The following is a 19,041-nucleotide window of genomic DNA, read 5'->3' on the forward strand; positions in this document are numbered from 1 at the left end:
ATTACACAATGTACATGGGACAATATGTTAAAATTCCAATAGCTCCAAATGTCAATGACTTAAACTTCAAACCAACTATACATTTTAAAAATGAATTCACAAATATTGAAAGCATTTAATGAGAAAATGTAAAAGGTTTGCAACATTACAATAGACTAATTTACATTGTGTCATTTATTTACACACCCTAACCCGAGATAGTCTATCCAAAGGCAAACCAACATTTCCACGGTTGCACACCAGCTGGCTGAAGTTACAGTAATTGGCGAAATTATTTGTCTAACTCTTCTCACCTGCGAACACACAACTGAAAACAAGTCATGTGCATTTTTAATCAACCAAATCGGGAAGTTAAAAAAACATCAGGAATTGCAGTCGCCCTTTAAAGAAGCAGTCTTATCAAATGCCACTGTCCTCTGAGGGTTGTTGAATTTCCTGTAAACTCTCAAGTTATAGAACCATCTCTCCGGGCAAATATGATACAAATGTAACAACAACCGGAGCGCGTCGGACACAAAACACTAAATTGAACAACTGCTTGTTTCCAACACCACAAAATGTTGCCGTTCAATGTATTTATGTGGGTAAATATGTTTCTAGGCACACTGATCAAATCAATATTCCAGGTCGTACAGCGAAGTGTTTTTGAGCATATCCGACCAAGGTCGCAATTGGAGCCCAGAGTACAACACTATTGATACCATTTTATTTATTTTCCTTTTCACAGCAATAGCATATATAGTCTCTGAACACAATGTGTCATGATGACTAGGGGTGTGTTCTTAAATTAAATCTGGAGTGCCAGATTGCGCTCTTGACGTTCGTAAATTCTGGAGCATTGTCAGATTGTCCTTTTGTAAATTCAGAGCGCACACTGGACGCTCAGGCGGAGGAATCAAGCACCACGCTAATTGGCTAGCTACTTCCAGACACAAATGCGAACATTGTGTCCATTTTAGTCGTCCGAGTAGAGCTGTTTCGACTCTTCTCATGTTATCCAGAACGTTGGTGACCGTGCTGCTGGCGACGCTTTTTTTTTGCCGATGTTTACCGACAACGGCCGTATTCAGTCGGTGTTCAGGCTGAGCGTTCGTAAATTCATCAATTCTGCGCCCTGCACACTCAGGTGCTCTGAAATTTTTAAAAGTCTGCCCCTATCCCATTTAATGTAACTACAGGTACATCACAAGTATAACCTGTTCAAAAGACACAAATGAACAGGTTGTTGAGACATCTCGAGTGACTACTAGAATCAACGACGTCAGCAGTTTGCATCGCCTTTATGTACCATGTGGCTGTCGACCATTAAATCGGGGACCATAAAAGCTTTGCTTTTACAAAAAAGTCCTTCCTTACTACAGCAGCCTTCTTCCCTTGTCCAAAGCATCTTCGGAAACATACACGGTGGCAACCGCACATGTGGCCCATTCAGCGCTCACTGGCGCCAGGGCACGGAAGGCCTCCCCCACCTCATTGGCATAGCCTGTCAGCACAATATTACATGCCAGGGTAAGATACGAGTGCAATAAGGCTTTAACTGCCTCACTATTGTGAGAGGCCTCTACATAAATCATAGCCAACAAGTCTGTCTTGTTCGTAAGTTGGTCACGCGCGATATCTCAAGACGGCACTGGTCCGATTTTGACAAAACTTGGGTGCGTCTTGTCATAGAGACCCGGCAAACTTGCACTGATTTCCGCCATTTTGAATTTCGTTTGAGGGAAAACACTTAAACTGCTGATCTTCTGGCACCGAATTACCGATTTGTATGAACTTTCATATGTTATCTGGCAGACCACAGGTCTCTCAGTGCAATATTTTCCAGACTAGTACCTAATACACAGTTATGTGGTCTGCCACATAAATGAGTATAAATCAGTCAAGGATATTCGTATTGTAAACTCAATTTGGTACACGTTGCAAACACTGTCAAGACTCAACATATGCGAGAACATTCATATCAACCACACGGCGGCACTACAACGGGCATATGTTTATTTCTTGATCTGTTTGACTGGCACGATTTTGACGAAACGTAGGTGAATGATGTCTTGCCATAGATATTCGCGGGGACGACATTCTGCATTGTTTGCTGTTGTATTTCAAATCAAATCGTATATGTCAATTGTAATTTGTGTCGAATACAACTGCAGGTGCTTACTTGCAAGTCCTTAACCAGTAATGCAGTTCTGCTGTTGTTAGTGTTTTTTAAATTTAAATTTAACTAGGCAAGTCTGTTAAAGTCAAATTCTTATTTACAATGACAGCCTACCAAAAGTCAAAAATAAAATAAAAATATAGGACAAAACACACATCACAACAAGAGACACCACAACACATCCCGGGCTCCCAAGTGGCGCAGCAGTCTAAGGCACTTGGGAGGTGTCATTACAGACCCTGGTTCGATTGCAGGCTGTATTATAAAACGCTGTGATTGGGAGCCCCTTAGAGCGGTGCACAATTGGCCCAGCGTTTTCGGGGCTGGGGTAGGCCGTCATTGTAATAATAACAATTTGTTCTTAACTGATTTGGCTAATTAAATAAATAAGGAGAGAACTAAGAAAACATCATAGCATGGCAGCAACACAACATGGTACAAAATGTGTCTTCTGTCTGTGTTGTCCATTTAGTCTTACTATTTTATTTATTTTTAATTCCAGCCCCATCCTCACATGAGGCCTCTTGCCATCATTGTAAATAAAAAATGTGTACATAATTGGCTTACCTGGTTAAATAACCGTTAAATTAAAAAGGCCTACGGATCTAACGTTAGCCTAATGTTTGCCCACAGGGTGGCAGTACAGGTTCAGCAGCAGCCAACAGCTGCGTTCTAATGACAGACCAAGGGCATTATTAGTCATTCCAATCCTGTTGGAGCAGACGTTGCATATTGCTCCAAAGGTCACCGCCCATTCTAGGGAAAGAGTTGTGTCAGGGGGGTTACTGCTAATAAGCAGAACACTGAACAAAAGTCTATATTAATGTACCCCCCCTTTATATGGCAGAGGTCCAAGAGGGAAATTTGAATTATTATTCTAATACATTATGTTTTACCTCCCCAACTCTCCTCCGGTGAGGGTTGGCTATGATTTGTGTAGAGGCCTCTCACAACAGTGAGGCAGTTAAAGCCTTATTGCACTCGTATCTTACCCTGGCATGTAATCTTGTGCTGACAGGCTATGCCAATGAGGTGGGGGAGGCCTTCCGTGCCCTGGTGCCAGTGAGCTCTGTATGGGCCACACGTGCGGTTGCCACCGTGTATGTTTCCGCTGATGCTTTGGACAAGGGGAAGAAGGCTGCTGTGGTAAGGAAGGACTTTTTTGTAAAAGCAAAGCTTTATGGTCTCTTGGAGCGGCAGGTAAACTAGCAGTTAAGAGCGTTGGGCCAGTAACCGAAGGGCTGCCGGCAAAGTGAAGGGCTGCCCCAAGCCGGCAGAGTGGCAAAATCTGCCGTTCTGCCCTTGAGCAAGGCAGTTAACTCCCAACGTTGACGTCAATTTAAGGCAGCCCCCTGCACCTCTCTGATTCCGAGGGGTTGGATTAAATGCGGAATACACATTTTAGTTGAATGCATTCGGTTGTGCAATTGTCTATCCCTGTTCTGTAGGAGCATGGTGACAACCCAGGGAAGAGAACCAAGGTAGCTGCAGCGGTGGTGGACACGTTTTGTATGGCAGGCCCTGGCTTCGGTCGCTATCCCATGCTTCACCATCAACCGTGTGTGTGCTGCCTCTCTCTACCTCCTAGGAAGAACCACGCACATGCCCCTCTCCGTACGCAAGTGGACCACCATGGCCAAAATGGCCACCATTCCCTGCATCATCCACCCTATCGACAGGTCAGTGTGTGTGTTGGTGGGGGGTTAAGTGTGTGTGTGTACATGTGTGCCAGATATACACTGAGTGTACAAAGCATAATGAATCACTCTGGTGGCCTATGGTCAAACATTAAGAATAAGCTACGTGGTGAGTTGATGCCTATTCGTCAACTAGTTGAATTGATCATGCTACTTTGTATGTGTTGTTAGTTGGCAACCTTGTACTTTACGCAGTTGTTGGAACAGATTCCTGTTGGAACGTTCCACAAATGATACCCACCCGGTGCCAGGCGCACCGGTTTGTGTCAAGAACTGCAACGCTGCTGTGTTTTTCACACTCAACAGTTTCACGTGTGTATCAAGAATGGTCCACCACCCAAAGGATATCCAGCCAACTTCACATAACTGTGGGAAGCATTGGCGACAACATGGGCCAGCATCTCTGTGGAACGCTTTCGACACCTTGTAAAGTCCATGACCCAACTCAATATTAGGAAGGTGTTGTTAATGTTTTGTACACTCAGTGTATGTGTCAGAGAGACAGTGAAGGACTGTGTATGTTCGAGAGAGAGAGCATGATAAACGTGTGTGAGAAAGGAGGTAGAGCAAGAGAAACTCTACGAGTGAGAGGGGGGAAGAGTGTGTACTTAGGGACGTTTGCAATTCGATGTTTATGGCCCAAGTTTGCCACGGTATTAGTTTGCAGTTAAATGTGTGTGTGTGTGTGTGTGTGTGTGTGTGTGTGTGTGTGTGTGTGTGTGTGTGTGTGTGTGTGTGTGTGTGTGTGTGTGTGTGCACCACCACACCAGCCCATTGAGATGAAAAATTCCCACATGATCTTAGTTAACAACATGACCTTTTTTAAATGAGTCAATCACCACCTTCCGGAGACACCTGAAACCCCACCTCTTTAAGGAATACCTAGGATAGGATAAAGTAATCCTTCTCACCCCCCTTAAAAGATTTAGATGCACTATTGTAAAGTGGCTGTTCCACTGGATGTCATAAGGTGAATGCACCAATTTGTAAGTCGCTCTGGATAAGAGCGTCTGCTAAATGACTTAAATGTAATGTAAATGTAAATGTATGCATCTATTTAAGTGTCATATTAGGAGTCACACACACACCTTTGCTTCTATCATATATTTTTTTAAGGCTTGGTAGCCTACTTTATGTAATGTTAGCTGTGTAGCCACCATTCTTATTTATCTCTAATCCATGAGGTGTCATTGAAGAGGTATATTCAGGGTTCAGTTTGTAGGGGGCTGGGAGGGATTCCCCCTCTCTGCTTCTGCCATCCCTTTGGACTTCCCCACCTCTGGTATGCATTACATTTATTTAGAAATTACAGGTCATTGGCTTCCTAAAAATAAAATAAAATTGCTGTTTTGTTTTATCACTTGAATGCAATTTGTTCTGTCGGGAAACCTGCAATTTGGGCAGCCCACAGCTTTTCTCAAACAGCTGATTGTGGAGTTGCTGTCACGAACAGCAGAAGGCCTCTGCTGAAAAGCAGAGAAATTTCAACTCCCTGTATTGACTCCACTGTTTTACAACTGGAGTATCTTGCATGACTTTGAGATACAGCCCACACAGTAAATGTTGCATTACCCACAGTTGAAGTCGGAAGTTTATATACACCTTAGCCAAATACATTTAAACTCAGTAAATGTCCGAATAATAGTAGAGAGAATGAGTTATTTCAGCTTTTATTTCTTTCATCACATTCCCAGTGGGTCCGAAGTTTACATACACTCAATTAGTATTTGGTAGCATTGCCTTTAAATTGTTTACCTTGAGTCAAATGTTTCGGGTAGCCTTCCACAAGCTTCCCACAATAAGTTGGGTGAATTTTGGTCCATTCCTCCTGACAGAGCTGGTGTAACTGAGTCAGGTTTGTAGGCCTCCTTGTTTGCACACGCTTTTTCAGTTCTGCCCACAAATGTTCTATTGGATCGAGGTCAGGGCTTTGTGATGGCCAATCCAATGCATTGACTTTGTTGTCCTTAAGCCATTTTGCAACAACTTTGGAAGTATTCTTGGGGTCATTGTCCATTTGGAAGACCCATTTGCGACCAAGCTTTAACTTCCTGACTGATGTCTTGAGATGTTTCTTCAATACATCCACATAATTTTCCTCCTCATGATGCCATCTATTTTGTGAAGTGCACCAGTCCCTCCTGCAGCAAAGCACCCCCACAACATGATGCTGCCACCCCCATGCCTCATGGTTGGGATGGTGTTCTTCGGCTTGCAAGCCTCCCCCTTTATCCTCCAAACATATCGATGGTCATTATGGCCAATCAGTTCTATTTTTGTTTCATCAGACCAGAGGACATTTCTCTAAAAAGTACAATCATTGTCCTCATGTGCAGTTGCAAACTGTAGTCTGGCTTTTTTTATGGTGGTTTTGGAGCAGTGGCTTCTTCCCTGCTGAGCGGCTTTTCAGGTTATGTCGATATAGGACTCGTTTTACTGTGGATATAGATACTTTTGTACCTGTTTCCTCCAGCATCTTCACACGGTCCTTTGCTGTTGTTCTGGGATTTATTTGCACTTTTCGCACCGAAATACATTTATCTCTAGGATCAGAATGCATCCCCTTCCTGAGCGGTATGACGGCTGCGTGGTCCCGTGGTATTTATACTTGCGTACTATTGTTTGTACAGATGAATGTGGTACCTTCAGGAGTTTGGTTCATCCTTGGGAGCAATTTCCAGACTTGTTGAGGTCCACAATTTGTTTTATTACTTCTTGGCTGATTTATTTTTGATTTTCCCATGATGTCAAGCAAAGAGGCACTGAGTTTGAAGGTAGGCCTTGAAATACAAAAAAACATCCACAGATACACCTCCATTTGATTCAAATTATGTGAATTAGCCTATCAGAAGCTTCTAAAGCCATGACATCATTGTCAAACCTTGTGAAGACTTTCAGAAAACGTTTGACCTCTGTCATTGCCAACAAAGGGTATATAACAAAGTATTGAGAAACTTTTGTTATTGACCAAATACTTATTTTCCACCATCATTTGCAAATAAATTCATTAAAAATCCTACAATGTGATTTTGGGTTTTTTTTCTTCTCATTTTGTCTGTCATAGTTGAAGTGTACCTATGATGAACATTACAGGCCTCTCATCTTTTTAAGTGGGAGAACTTGCACAATTGGTGGCTGACTAAATACTTTTTTGCCCCACTGTATATCTGTTTATTTTACCTGTTGATACAGGGCTCATATGTGATACTCTAACTGAACATTTTCTTTCACAGTGACACTGACTCTGAATGGGAGCCCCCAGTGCCAACGTGTCCATACCCCACTGAAGCTGGTTCATCCAGGTCCTGACACAAGTGGTGTTCATCTGCCCAAATGTATTTCTGCAGGCATGGATGTGCCTCAGGGCCAAAAGGACACAGCATGGAGGCGTCGCTGTGTTCTTTGCAAAATGAAGTCCCCCATCACCTGCACCACATGCTTGGTGACCCTCTGCTTTACAGCAGAAAGAGACTGCTATGGCACCTGGCATCATTTTCATTTTTTTCTCCATTTGTTTGGGGGGGGGGGGTGTTAGAATACCATTTTGGTATTTTGTATATAGTTATTCAATTCAAAATGTATAACTTCCCCAATTTGGCCACTTGGGTACATTTGGGCTACTTGTGTGGGACACCTGGGTCACTTCGTGACAAGTGTCATGTAGCACACTCATTTTGGAAGTTATCATTCTGAAACTTTGCTGTTGCCCTCTTATGTGTTTCACTGAAATTGTCCCCATCATCCTATCTGAATGTTTGTTTTATTTTGTTCATTTTAAAGATGATGATACAACAATAAAAAGGAAAAAACGTATGTTTGTTTTCATTGTATTATCTAAACCAGATCTATTGTGTTATATTCTCCTACATTCAATTCACATTTACACAATCTTCAGAGTGTTTTCTTTCAAATGGTACCAAGAATATGCATATCCTTGGTTCTGTGCCTGAGTTACAGGCAGTTAGATTTGTGTATGTCTTCTGGCGGAAATTGAAAAAAGTAGGGGGGTAGCTCGAAGACATTTAAAAGGCACAGTCAACTTAGTGTATGTACATTTCTGACCCACTGGAATTGTGATACAGTGAATTATAAGTGAAATAATTTGTCTGTAAACAATTGTTGGAAAAATGACTTGTGTCATGCACAAAGTAGATGTCCTAACCGACTTGCCAAAACTATAGTTTGTTAACAAGAAATTTGTGGAGTGGTTGAAAAACGAGTTTTAATGACTCCAACATAAGTGTATGTAAACCTCCGTTTTCAACTGTATATCATAAAGCCTTACTTGATGGCCGAAACAGTTTTAGGAAATTCCTGGGTTACAGGCCACATCAGGCCTGCAAGTCACATTATGCTGGTTTGCAAAGTGATGTGTAATTCCTATTGGAGTCCATCCAGAGTTAGGATATCCAACAATTGGAATTTTTATTCACTTGCATTCAGAATGACAGCCAGGGTTATGAAACTTGGTTAAAATAAGACTACCTAAAACATTTAAACTGGAACAACCATTTCAGTAACGGGTGCAATAAATATATCTAACTGATTGGATTAGTTAGAAAAATGTATGTTATGTATCTTTGTGCAGCATCAGACCAATCAATCAATATACCTACAAAATCCCAGATATTAAAAACAATCCTAAAAAATCTAGCTGCAGTAGAGCATGCTGGGAAATATGATAATGATGGGACTGTTTTACACTACAAAGTATAAAACAATAACTGTGGTTATTAACACCAAAACTGGGGGTTATTTTACACCACTGAGTGTTACTTTCACTTTTATAGAGTGAATTTAACCCCTTAATCAAAACTAGAAATGTTACACTGAAAAATCAACGCTGGCCAATTTGTTGTGTAATCACCCACCTAGTGCGGCCATTCGCAGTGAGTGCATATTTATAACCATATCTATCGGCCTATATGCACTTGGTAATGGCTGTAGGGAGCCAGGACACTTTATTAACAAATGTTCCCCCCTTTATCCATATTTCAACATATGGAACTCTTCACAGTGTCTGAGGTGAGGTCCCATCCTTGCTATCCTCAAACCTTAAAGCCCTTCTCTGTCTCTATGCTCCACAGGGGAGTGTACTTCCTACTGGACTCCAGCTTGCGTACGGTCAGTCTATAGGAAAGAAGCACGACTAAAAGGACCACATCCATCCTGTAGCCAGCTGTAGCCAGCTTGAAGCCTCTGCTGATCACTCTACTAACGTCACTGTGAAGCCAACACAGCAGGGTTACTCAACTCCAGTCCTCCAGAGTCCACAGTTGTCTATGCCCCTCTCTTTCAACCCTATTGTCATCTTTTTATTTACAACTCCCACGTTAGGGGGACTTAGGACTCCTCGGCCCGTCAATTACATTGTATCAGGGAGAATAGAGATCCAGTAGACAGTGTTGCCCTCCAGGACTGGAGATGAATACCCCTAGCTGCTACTGGCCTGCAGTGCCCACCTGTTCATGTTCAGACCACCACTTGGCGTGTGTCCAGGTAGCTCTTGCTGTTAGCCATATTCAGGAAACATTCGGGTCAGTGTCATCATACCTGGCATTGAGAACCTATTTTCATTACAAGTAATAATAATAATAATATATGCCATTTAGCAGACGCTTTTATCCAAAGCGACTTAAACATTTATCTTCGTTTTTTTGTTTATTACAGAAAGAATGACAATTGTCTGTCACTTTGAATAAAGCTTGACAAAGTATAGAGTGATGCACTTTTTAATGTTCAGTCTTCAGTATACATTGATGTGCTGCACTATGCAACAAAACCAAGTCATTTTACACAAAAATGGGAATTGCGATTGGAATGTGTAAGTGAATGTGACATACTGGGAAATGTTGCCCATTGTTCATACACCAGAACTAACATTCAGCAATAATTGTTATTTAAATGTTGTTATAAGTCAATTCCTGTGTTTGTTATATATGGTTTCATTCTTAGTGAATGTGAAAAAGCCAAAGGCACCAAAACTCGACAGCTTTGTGATAGTGTGTTTTCTCTTTCAGATCATTTGTCCACATAGTCACAAAATCAAATGTATTTCAATGTCTTTTTTTCACGTAATTGTTGTCATGCTGGAAACATAAGGGAATGTTTAACTGTTGTTTCCACAACATTTTCCTCAAAGATTTAACATTTGTAAGAGACACTTATTTTATAACATGTTTTATTTCCAATGTTTTAGCCTTAACATTCAAATATGTTTTCAAACCAGCTACTGAAAACATTTGACATTTTCTTTAGTATGAAAAAAAGTTCAAACATATTTTCTTTGACAAAATATAGTAATTTATCATGGAAACTGAAAGATATACTGTAATGTGCCACTATCTAGTTATTCCCCTATTTTGAAACTGTTTTTAAATATACTCTAGAAAAACAACATATCCTATATTGTATAAATGAATGAATCAATAATGTTGCCTTATTTCTTTCCTCAAGCATTGGTATGTACAAACAATGTTCTACATATTTTAACAGTTTATAAGCGAGAATAAGAATCTTTGTTTTAATTAATTAATTTATTTATTTATTTCACCTTTATTTAACCAGGTAGGCAAGTTGAGAACAAGTTCTCATTTACAATTGCGACCTGGCCAAGATAAGCAAAGCAGTTCGACACATACAACGACACAGTTACACATGGAGTAAAACAAACATACAGTCAATAATACAGTATAAACAAGTCTATATACGATGTGAGCAAATGAGGTGAGATGAGGGAGGTAAAGGCAAAAAATTAAATAAAGTAGGGAAAGAGGTAGTTGTTTGAGCTACATTATAGGTGGGCTATGTACAGGTGCAGTAATCTGTGAGCTGCTCTGACAGTTGGTGCTTAAAGCTAGTGAGGGAGAGAAGTGTTTCCAGTTTCAGAGATTTTTGTAGTTCATTCCAGTCATTGGCAGCAGAGAACTGGAAGGAGAGGCGGCCAAAGAAAGAATTGGTTTTGGGGGTGACTAGAGAGATATACCTGCTGGAGCGTGTGCTACAGGTGGGAGATGCTATGGTGACCAGCGAGCTGAGATAAGGGGGGACTTTACCTAGCAGGGTCTTGTAGATGACATGTAGCCAGTGGGTTTGGCGACGAGTATGAAGCAAGGGCCAGCCAACGAGAGCATACAGGTCGCAATGGTGGGTAGTATATGGGGCTTTGGTGACAAAACGGATTGCACTGTGATAGACTGCATCCAATTTGTTGAGTAGGGTATTGGAGGCTATTTTGTAAATGACATCGCCAAAGTCGAGGACTGGTAGGATGGTCAGTTTTACAAGGGTATGTTTGGCAGCATGAGTGAAGGATGCTTTGTTGCGAAATAGGAAGCCAATTCTAGATTTAACTTTGGATTGGAGATGTTTGATATAGGTCTGGAAGGAAAGTTTACAGTCTAACCAGACACCTAAGTATTTGTAGTTGTCCACGTATTCTTAGTCAGAGCCGTCCAGAGTAGTGATGTTGGACAGGCGGGCAGGTGCAGGTAGCGATCGGTTGAAGAGCATGCATTTAGTTTTACTTGCATTTAAGAGCAATTGGAGGCCATGGAAGGAGAGTTGTATGGCATTGAAGCTTGCCTGGAGGGTTGTTAACACAATGTCCAAAGAAGGGCCAGAAGTATACAGAATGGTGTCGTCTGCGTAGAGGTGGATCAGAGAATCACCAGCAGCAAGAGCGTCCTCATTGATGTATACAGAGAAGAGAGTCGGTCCAAGAATTGAACCCTGCGGCACCCCCATAGAGACTGCCAGAGGTCCGGACAGCAGACCCTCCGATTTGACACACTGAACTCTATCAGAGAAGTAGTTGGTGAACCAGGCGAGGCAATCATTTGAGAAACCAAGGCTGTCGAGTCTGCCGATGAGGATGTGGTGATTGACAGAGTCGAAAGCCTTGGCCAGATCAATGAATACGGCTGCACAGTAATGTTTCTTATCGATGGCGGTTAAGATATCATTTAGGACCTTAAGCGTGGCTCAGGTGCACCCATCACCAGCTCTGAAACCAGATTGCATAGCAGAGAAGATATGGTGAGATTCGAAATGGTCGGAAATCTGTTTGTTGACTTGGCTTTCGAAGACCTTAGAAAGAAATGGTAAGATAGATATAGGTCTGTAGCAGTTTGGGTCAAGAGTGTCTCCCCTTTGAAGAGGGGGATGACCGCTGCTGCTTTCCAATCTTTGGGAATCTCAGACGACACGAAAGAGAGGTTGAACAGGCTAGTAATAGGGGTGGCAACAATTTCGGCAGATCATTTTAGAAAGAAAGGGTCCAGTGTCATGTATTGTCATGTCTTGTCCCTGTGCTTTCTCTTCTCTTCGTTTCCCCCTGCTGGTCGTATTAGGTTACTTTCTCTCTCTCTATCTCTCTCTCGTTCCTGCTCCCAGCTGTTCCTCATTCTCCTAACGACCTCGTTTACTCTCTCACACCTGTCCCCTCTTTTGCCCTCTGATTAAGTCTCTATTTCTCTCTCAGTTTCTGCTTCTGTCCTTGTCGGATTCTTGTTTGCTTTGCCATTGTTCCGTCCTGTCGTAATCTGCCTCTTCATCAGATGCTGCGTGTGAGCAGGTGTCTCTGTCCTCTACGGCCCGCGCCTACCCGAAGGGACCTGCAGTCACTGCCTCCAGTGACTGGAACGAGCCGGCGTTGCTCGCTCGTTTTCTGGAGGGTCTCCACGCGGAGGTTAAGGATGAGATTCTCTCCCGGGAGGTTCCTTCCAGCGTGGATTCTTTGATTGAACTCGCTATTCGCATAGAACGACGGGTAGATCTCGTGGAAGAGAGGTCGCGTTATCCGTTTCCCCCCTCTCCGCATCACTACCATCTTCCTCCACTGGCTCAGGTGCTGAGCCCATGCAGCTGGGGGGTATTCGCATCTCGACTAAGGAGAGGGAACAGAGAATCACCAACCGCCTCTGTCTCTATTGCGGTTCCGCTGGTCATTTTGTCATTTTATGTCCAGTAAAAGGCCAGAACTCATCAGTAAGCGGAGGGCTACTGGTGAGCGCTACTACTCAGGTCTCTCCGTCAAGATCCTGTAATACCTTGTCGGTCCATCTACGCTGGACCGGTTCGGCAGCTTCCTGCAGTGCCTTGATAGACTCTGGGGCGGAGGGCTGTTTTATGGACGAAGCCTGGGCTCGGGAACATTACATTCCTCTCAGACAGTTAGGGGAGCCCACGGCCATGTTCGCCTTGGATGGTAGTCCTCTCCCCAGGATTCAGCGTGAAACGCTACCTTTAACCCTCACTGTCTCTGGTAATCATAGCGAAACCATTTCTTTTTTGATTTTTCGTTCACCTTTTACACCAGTTGTTTTGGGCCATCCCTGGCTAGTGTGTCATAATCCTTCTATTAATTTATGTTTTCCCTGTTTGGACATTAAAAGACTCTGTTTCTGTTAAATCGCTTTTGGGTCCTCACTCACCTGCATAACATCCAGATTGTCTAGCCCGGCTGATTTGTAGGGGTCCAGATTTTGTAGCTCTTTCAGAACATCAGCTGAATGGATTTGGGAGAAGGAGAAATGGGGAAGGCTTGGGCGAGTTGCTGTGGGGGGTGCAGTGCTGTTGACCGAGGTAGGAGTAGCCAGGTGGAAAGCATGGCCAGCCGTAGAAAAATGCTTCTTGAAATTCTCAATTATGGTGGATTTATCAGTGGTGACAGTGTTTCCTATCTTCAGTGCAGGGGGCAGCTGGGAGGAGGTGAATGGGCAACCCTTCATACACAGCCAAAACATTATTGCAGAGAGTAATTTAACTTTCAAAAATTCATATCACAGTTTAACATTCCTTTTATGCTGCAGTGTCAGAAAAAAATGAGTAACTATGGATGTGTTATGACAACACACTTACTGGCAACAAGTAGCACAGAACTGTCTCAGTAGCATTCCTCTGGGGAATTATGATTGATAACTCTTGCCAAGAGATATTGTTCAGTGTTTGAGGTTAGTCACTAAGGTCTAACATGTTGGACAAATGTCTTCATTCATTTGAAACGACTTTGGGTGCATTTAGAAAAATACGTGTGGTCAATGGAGAATGATAGAGGCCTCTAGTGGCCAAAAGGCCATGCTAGCAGGGGCGTGCCATTGAGGGCTTCCTTGATGTTAATATAGTCAACTGGGTGGGACTTCCAATTTCATTGGCTGATCCCACTTGGTGGCCCTGTTGGAGTCATGTCCAACCTGCTCATCAGGAGGGATCAGCCAGTCTTGAAGAAGAAAATGTACTACTTCAAAATGGAGATAGCCTCAATGGAACATATACAAAGATACAGAGTTCTCTATCTCTGTGGTCACCTCTTTCATTCCCTGCAGATTGTACTGCAACAATGCAACACAACATAGATTAACCAATAAAATGCCTAGAGTGCCACTCAAAACCAATCAAATCAAAGAGCTCAATGAGTTCAACTAGTGTTAGTAATTCGTGCTGATTGAGTAAGCGTTCCACAGCTGACAGTACTTGTTTTAATTAACTGCATTAGCTACTCACATAAAAAGTCCAGGTGGCCCAAGTGCAGGAATATAGTCAGAAAGATGTTCTTTATCAACAGTGTTCTGTTTTTGATGCTTGTGGCCACAACTGTGGCCCAAACAGGTATGCCAAACAATTTGATAACTGGCTTAATGTTTATTTAAGTCTGGCTCTACCATTTTAAAGCTTGCATTCATTTTCCTTTTGCTAATCTGGAAATGTATTAAGTTATCTTTTTCCTGTTTCTGTTTCTGTTTTATTTTTACAAAAAGCAGTGAAGTTAGGTGTGCCTCTGACCTGTTTCAGCTCTGTTCTTCCCTCCACTACCTCTAGGAGTTCCACAGTTAAGGTACAGTGTAGACCAGTGGACCATCTCTGTGGAGATTCCACAAACTTATGACTCGGATGAGCTGCAGACCTATGACTCGGATGAGCTGCAGCCCTATGACTCGGATGAGCTGCAGCCCTATGACTCGGGTGAGCTGCAGACCTATGACTCGGGTGAGCTGCAGACCTATGACTCGGGTGAGCTGCAGACCTATGACTCGGGTGAGCTGCAGACCTATGACTCGGGTGAGCTGCACTCGGGTGAGCTGCAGACCTATGACTCGGGTGAGCTGCAGACCTATGACTCGGATGAGACTCCTGGTGTAGAGGAACAAGGTGAGCTGATGTCCTCTCACTCATTCAGTAATCACCTTTTTAGTGAGTTTGTGTAGAGATTGTTTTGATCTCAGGACCAGAAGTACATTTCTTTTGTGAAATGCTTCTTAAATGGAAATGAACAGGGAGGGACGTAACTTGTCCATTGTACTTCTTTGCAACTGTTTTGCTTAACGACTACACCCCTTGGTCAATGCTCTGCTATCATAATGTGGTCAGTCTGGCCCCGGATATGTCACAAACATACTTAAATCAAGGGATGGAAGATGACACATTGTAGATTGAAATACTAGTTTAAACTGCCTTTTTGTCCTCGAGCTAGCTAAAGTTGGGCTATAACAACCCCTTGGATTCCATAACAGCTACCCCAATGCTAGGTGTTGCATTTTCATGTAATCCAATTGGCTACTTTCGCCTAGCATGAGGCTGAAAAGGCCAGCTCCTCAAAGCTAGCAGTATTTCAATTTGTTCTTTCGGGTAATGAGTACAGCGCTCATCCATCCCTGGACTTGAGGTATGTTTACAAGCCATATTTTGCGCTGCCCACATTATGGCTTAGCATTGTTTGTAAGGTCCAAGTAGGTCATCGACTAAGTTGAAATATATTGTCTTTTCCAGGTCAACTGAAGGTGTGTCCAGTCTGGCTCTTGTTACTGGTGGTCCCTCTAGTGTTGCTGACTGCTATGGGAGCGTTGTTTGTGGGCTACTACATGTGTGTGTGGAGGGGTGGTAGAATAGGCTACTGGCCCAGCAGAGGCATATTAACAAAATGTTAACAAATTTGCTTTCTGTTCTGATTGGTTTGACAATAAATGATTACATAAATGTTTCCTCCTGCCTTTGTAAAGTCCTATACTGAAAAATAGATTACATGAAATGTCCACATGAGGGCCTTGGAATTCACTGACTTGTCACTTGCTACTGGGAATTAGATTATGCTACATTTCATCTGGACCTAGGAGATTCCAGGTGGTCAAAAGTGTTCCTTTGGGATGTGCTATGTTCATCTCCCTTGTTAGGGTTGGTAGTGTCATTTAGGCTACACTCATTGATCTTGTTTTGGTGATGGGGTCACATTGTGGTGCTCCTGACTGCTTGCTACACCTTCAGAAACTAGAACTACTGCAATCAATGTTTCTTCCTGCTGTGGCTTCAGGACAACTTTAAGGATGCACTTGCATAACACCAGGGGTCACATTAACATGTGGTGTGCTCCGTGCTAGACTCAATGAGCCCATCACTACCCAGGCGCAAATCAGAGGAAAGAGGCAATTGGTGAAACGGATGAGCAATGTCCCCCTTTTTCCAGCCCCTGTGAATGCCCATCACATACAATAAAAACTATATTGACAGCAGGTGCTTCCACACGGGTGTGGTTCCTGAGTTAATTAAGCAATGAACATCCCTTAGGGTCATGTATAGAAATGCTGGGCAGGCCGGAATTTTGGCCACCATGGCTATGCCCCCATCCACAGGGCACGAGTGGTCACTGAAAGGTTTGCTGAGCATGAAAACAACGTAAACCACACAGCACCTTCAGAAAGTATTCATACCTCCTGACTTAATTCCAACAACGAATTCATACCCCCTGACTTATTCCACATGTTGTGTTACAGTCGGAATAAATCAAAAATCAAAACTCACCCACCCACACAAAATTCCCCCGTAAAGATAAAGGGAAAACATGTTTTTAGAAATGTTTGCAAATAAAGAAATACCTAATTTATAGAAGTATTCACACCCCTGAGTGAACACTTTGTAGAGAAGCACCTTTGGTGGCAATTACAGATGTGATTCTTTTTGGGATAAGTCTCAGAGCTTTGCACACCTGGATTGTACAATATTTGGCCATCTTTTAAAAACTGTCATGTTGATCGTTAATCATTGCTAGACAGCCATTTTCAAGTCTTGCCATAGATTCTCAAGCCGATTTAAGTCAACATTGTAACTAGGCCACTCAGGAGCATACAATCTTGTCTGGTATAACTCCAATGTAGATTTGGCCTTGGGTTTTAGGTTATTGTCCTGCTGGAAGGAGAGTGAGAGTCTGAGATTCTGTTGGAAAGCAGACTAAACCAGGTTTTCTTATAGGATTTTGCCTGTGCTGACAGATGTATCCCGTTTTTTTTTCTTTCAGAAAAATTTGTCTTTGCCAGTGACAAGCATACCCATAACATAATGCAGCACCACCATGCTTGATAATATGAGAGTGGTACTCAGTGATGTGTTGGATTTCCCCCAAACATAATGCTTTTTATACAAGAAAAAAAGTTAATTTCTTTGCAACATTCTTTGCAGTATTACTTTAGTGCCTTGTTGCAAACAGGATGCATGGTTTGGAATATTTTGGTTTTGTACAAGCTTCCTTCTTTTCACTCTGTCATTTAGGTTATTATTGTGGAGTAACTACAAAGTTGTTGGTCCATCCTCAGTTTTCTCCTATCACATTAAACTCTGGATCTGTTTTAAAATCATCATTGGCCTCATTGTGAAATTCGTGAACAGATTCCTTCCTCTCCGGCAACAGAGTTAGGGAGGACGCATGTATCTTGTACCCAGTGACTGGGTGTATTGATACACCATCTAAAATGTAAATAATAACTTCACCATGCTCAAAGGGATATTCAGCATCTGCTTTTTTTCTTCTACACATCTACCAATCGGTTACTTCTTTGTGAGGCATTGAAACCCTCCCAGGTCTTTGGTTGAATCTGTGCTTGACATTTCAAATCAAATCAATTCAGATTGTATTAGTCACGTTGCGCCGACTACAACAGTGAAATGCTTACTTATGAGCCCCTAACCAACAATGCAGTTTAAAAAAAATATATGAATAAGAAATAAAAGTAACACGTAATTAATTAGCAGCAGTAAAATAGCAATAGCGAGACTATATACAGGGGGGTACCGGTACAGAGTCAATGTGCGGGGCACAGTTTAGTCAAGGTAATTGAAGTAATATGTACATGTAGGTAGAGTTATTAAAGTGACTATTCATAGATGACAACAACAGAGAGGAGCAGCGGTGTAAAAGAGGGGGGACAATTCAAATAGTCTGGGAAGCCATTTGATTAGATGTTCAGGAGTCTTATGGTTTGGGGGTAGAAGCTCTTTAGAAGCCTCTTGGACCTAGACTTGACGCTCCGGTACCGCTTGCCGTGTGGTAGCAGAGAGAACAGTCTATGACTAGGGTTGCTGGAGTCTTTGACAATTTTTAGGCCCTTCCTCTGACACTGCCTGGTATAGAGGTCCTGGATGGCAGGAAGCTAGGCCCCAGTGATGTACTGGGCCGTACGCATTACCCTCTGTAGTGCCTTGCGGTCAGAGGCTGAGCTTTTGCCGTACCATGCAGTGATGCAACCAGTCAGGATGCTCTCGATGATGCAGCTGTAGAAACTGTTGAGGATCTGAGGACCCATGCCAAATCTTTTCAGTCTCCTGAGGGGGAATAGATTTTGTCATGCCCTCTTCACAACTGTCTTGGTGTGCTTGGACCATGTTAGTTTGTTGGTGATGTGGACATCAAGGAACTTGAAGCTCTGAACCTGCTCCACTACAGCCCAGTCGATGAGAATGGGGGTGTGCTCGGTCCTGTTATTCCTGTGGTCCACAATCATCTCCTTTGTATTGATCACGTTGAGGGAGAGGTTGTTGTCCTGGCACCACAAGGCCAGGTCTCTGACCTCCTCCCGAGAGTCTGTCTCGTCATTGTCGGTGATCAAGCTATGCATAAATGAGAACAACAGAGAGTAGCAGCACTGTTGTGTCATTGGCAAACTTGATGGTTTTGGAGTCGTGCCTGGCCGTGCAGTCATGAGTGAACAGGGAGCACTGCAGGGGACTGAGCACGCACCCCTGGGTGCCAAGGTGTTCATCTGCCCAAATGTATTTCTGCAGGCATGGATGTGCCTCAGGGCCAAAAGGGCACAGCATGGAGGCGTCGCTGTGTTCTTTGCAAAATGAAGTCCCCCATCACCTGCACCACATGCTTGGTGACCCTCTGCAGAAAGAGACTGCTATGGCACCTGGCATCATTTT

At 42.9% G+C, this 19,041-nt stretch overlaps 1 protein-coding gene and 1 pseudogene across 2 annotated transcripts; both read left to right on the forward strand.

The window, feature by feature from the left end:
* The first annotated feature begins 1,043 nt into the window (after window positions 1–1,043).
* On the forward strand, window positions 1,044–8,991 carry LOC124006636 (annotated as a pseudogene).
* Window positions 8,992–14,346: 5,355 nt separating this feature from the next.
* On the forward strand, window positions 14,347–15,888 carry LOC124006685 (sodium/potassium/calcium exchanger 1-like). 2 transcript variants are annotated; one of them, XM_046316756.1, is made up of 4 exons: window positions 14,347–14,463; window positions 14,674–14,889; window positions 14,929–15,003; window positions 15,622–15,888. In XM_046316756.1, the coding sequence occupies exons 1-4, from the start codon at window positions 14,403–14,405 to the stop codon at window positions 15,777–15,779; spliced, it is 510 nt and encodes a 169-aa protein (XP_046172712.1). In that variant the 5' UTR covers window positions 14,347–14,402; the 3' UTR covers window positions 15,780–15,888. The 2 variants fall into 2 exon arrangements, with proteins under 2 accessions (XP_046172712.1, XP_046172711.1); XM_046316755.1 differs by having other exon boundaries at window positions 14,674–15,003.
* The last annotated feature ends 3,153 nt before the right edge of the window (window positions 15,889–19,041 follow it).

Source organism: Oncorhynchus gorbuscha, linkage group LG20 (assembly GCF_021184085.1).
Source record: "Oncorhynchus gorbuscha isolate QuinsamMale2020 ecotype Even-year linkage group LG20, OgorEven_v1.0, whole genome shotgun sequence".
Taxonomy (NCBI): domain Eukaryota; kingdom Metazoa; phylum Chordata; class Actinopteri; order Salmoniformes; family Salmonidae; genus Oncorhynchus; species Oncorhynchus gorbuscha.